General features: G+C 48.8%; 1 protein-coding gene across 1 annotated transcript in view; it reads left to right on the forward strand.

Moving 5' to 3' along the window:
* Positions 1–2,500, forward strand: part of arhgap27 (Rho GTPase activating protein 27) — a 41,301-nt gene that overhangs the window by 20,491 nt on the left and 18,310 nt on the right. Inside the window, 2 exon segments of the mRNA XM_048234059.1 lie at positions 992–1,376; positions 1,378–1,625. Coding sequence (XP_048090016.1) covers positions 992–1,376; positions 1,378–1,625 — 633 coding nt within the window.

Below are 2,500 nucleotides of genomic sequence, written 5' to 3' on the forward strand. Positions count from 1 at the left end.
AGTGCGTACCAGACTGCACCAGACTGTAATTGACAGTCAGATCTCACACAGCCCTGCTCTGATTGGACCAGAAGAATCGGGAGCTGTGGATTTTTGCAAAACAAATAACAGGCTCTAGGTGGAGGTAGAAGTGCGGGTTTTTTTCCTAAAACCGGCTGATTTATGTTGTTCTGTCAGAGCATAGTGTCGGTTTCAGTGAGTATGATCAAAAAAATCTTGCCAACTGCAGGTTTTTAAGTTTGGTTAAGGTGATGTTCAGTAAGAGTTCAACAACAATTTCACATAGGCCTACTGAACTTTAATCTCAACAGATGATCTATAAAGTCTCTGTAGGCAGACTAGACTATCCAAGTATCTGCCTCTCTGTGGTATATGAGCATGTGGGTGAGCAAGTGTGTATTTTTGTGTGTGTTTTGGAAGAAGGGGTTATAGCTCTTATGTTGGTTAAGCTGGATGATTGTTTGGTGTGACTGTAGGTCAGCCTGTTTCATGTTAGACACACACACACGCACACGCACGCACACACACAGTTCTTTCATGATGAGACACAGTATATTTCCATATTACTGTTATGTGACATTTATGTCAGTAATATTCATAATTTATGACATGCTGATGGATATATAATCAAAAAGCAGTGTGAAAGATCAGAAGAAGGCCTTGAGGCCTGAAACATTATTAATTACCAAACATGTACGAGGGCCCAGAGTGTGTGACACTTTTCCATTATTATGTTTTTATACAATCTCACATTGTTGGGGTTTATTTAGTTGTTTTTCCACTGCATCGACGTGTTTCGTCTGTTTTTTTTAATAATTTAAATGATTCGGCTTTGTAGCTTTTATATTAGACAGGACATAGGATGATAGGGCAGAGGGGTTTTGAGAAATTACTTTTTTTTACTGTTTTACCTTTGACAGCTACTAATCAATATTTGAATCAGTCAAACTTCTTTAATGTTCTGTTAACGTTAACTGTGTCTGTTCTGCAGAGTACCGAGGATGACACGGCGGTGTACGTGAACTTGCCCCCGTTCCGTCAGAGGCCCACGGACCTGCCGTTCGACTCCTCCGAGCCGTCCGGCGCGTCTCCCCCGCACCAGGCGTCCTCTCCGCCCTCCTCCTCGTCCCTGACCCCGTCCCCCGACGACCTCAAGCGCGACCTTCACGCCACCTCTGCCACTGCTGCGCCCGCTCCTCTCCCCGCCGCGCCGGACTCCGAGGGATGGGAGGTGCACGTTGACGAGGGCAGCGGTCAGGAGTTCTACTACCACCCGGACTCGGGAGAGACTACCTGGGACCGGCCCGCTACCATGATGATGGACCGTCGCCGAGGACCTACCCGGCGCCGCGCGTCAGCTCTTGTCCCGCCCCACGTCCACCTCCACGCCCCCCTCGCCCTCCGTCCACTCGTCGCCCCCTGCTGGTCCGGCGCCCGGTCCGCCGCTGGCGGTGGCATCGTCCGGCCCCCCTGGGTGGCGTGCATCCGACTGGGAGCGCATCGTGGACGAGGCCAGCGGACGGCCATACTACTACAACCACGCGTCGGGCGAGACATCCTGGGACCCGCCCAACGGGACGCACACACACACCTCGCCAAAAACACAGCCCAGGGACGATGGACCGGTGAGACAGGCAGGGGGCATTGGATGGGGTAGGGGCGAGGTGGTAGTCATAGTCTTAACAAAAACCCACAAATCCTACTCTGTGTGTGTGTGTGTGTGTGTGTGTGTGTCTGTGTGTGTGTGTGTGAGATTATGATTATGATTATGACTATGATGGTGGGTGTAATGGAAAGTCACACAGCATGATGAATGTGCTTATACTGTACTGTATGTGTGTGTGTGTGTGTGTGTGTGTGTGTGTGTGTGTGTGTGTCAGTAAGTGTGTGTGTGTGTGTGTGTGTGTATGTACTATTTTCAGTGGAACTCTCCACTGACGTTCTCTTTCAGTCCAGGACTTCTAGACGAACTACTTCCAGTGTAGAAGTTTTGTCCACAAGTTGTATGAACATAGCGATTTATTTCATTACTGTATAAGTAATAGTCAATGCTTTTTTGTTTTAACACGGTCAAAGGATGGGGATAACTTTGTGTCCCTTTGTGATTGCTACCAAATCAAATGCTGTATCACATTGTATCCAAATGAGTTGGAACCCAGCTGGGTTTAAGGGTTTAAGCTTATCTGGCTTCAGGCTTATCTCTGCTCTCTAGCTGTTCCCCATTAGGCCTGTTTCACACCGGGAACGTGGCGTGAATGTCGTGTTTCTGCTGGCGCGTCAGTTGGCGCGGGCGGCTTGCGCATGCCGCATGTTCTTGCTTACCAGAAGCGTTGTCTGATGCCGGGGCGGGCTGCCTCTTGCCAATGAAAGCGTCTCTTTTTTTCTCACATAATTTTTTTTTTTTTCTTCACTGTTTGGAATGGAAAGCAGCTTCCAAAGGCAGCTAGTGTGCGTGAATAATAGAAACATTGAGTCCCTATTCCCCAGCAACGCCCACAGA

Source organism: Alosa alosa, chromosome 22 (assembly GCF_017589495.1).
Source record: "Alosa alosa isolate M-15738 ecotype Scorff River chromosome 22, AALO_Geno_1.1, whole genome shotgun sequence".
NCBI classification, from domain to species: domain Eukaryota; kingdom Metazoa; phylum Chordata; class Actinopteri; order Clupeiformes; family Clupeidae; genus Alosa; species Alosa alosa.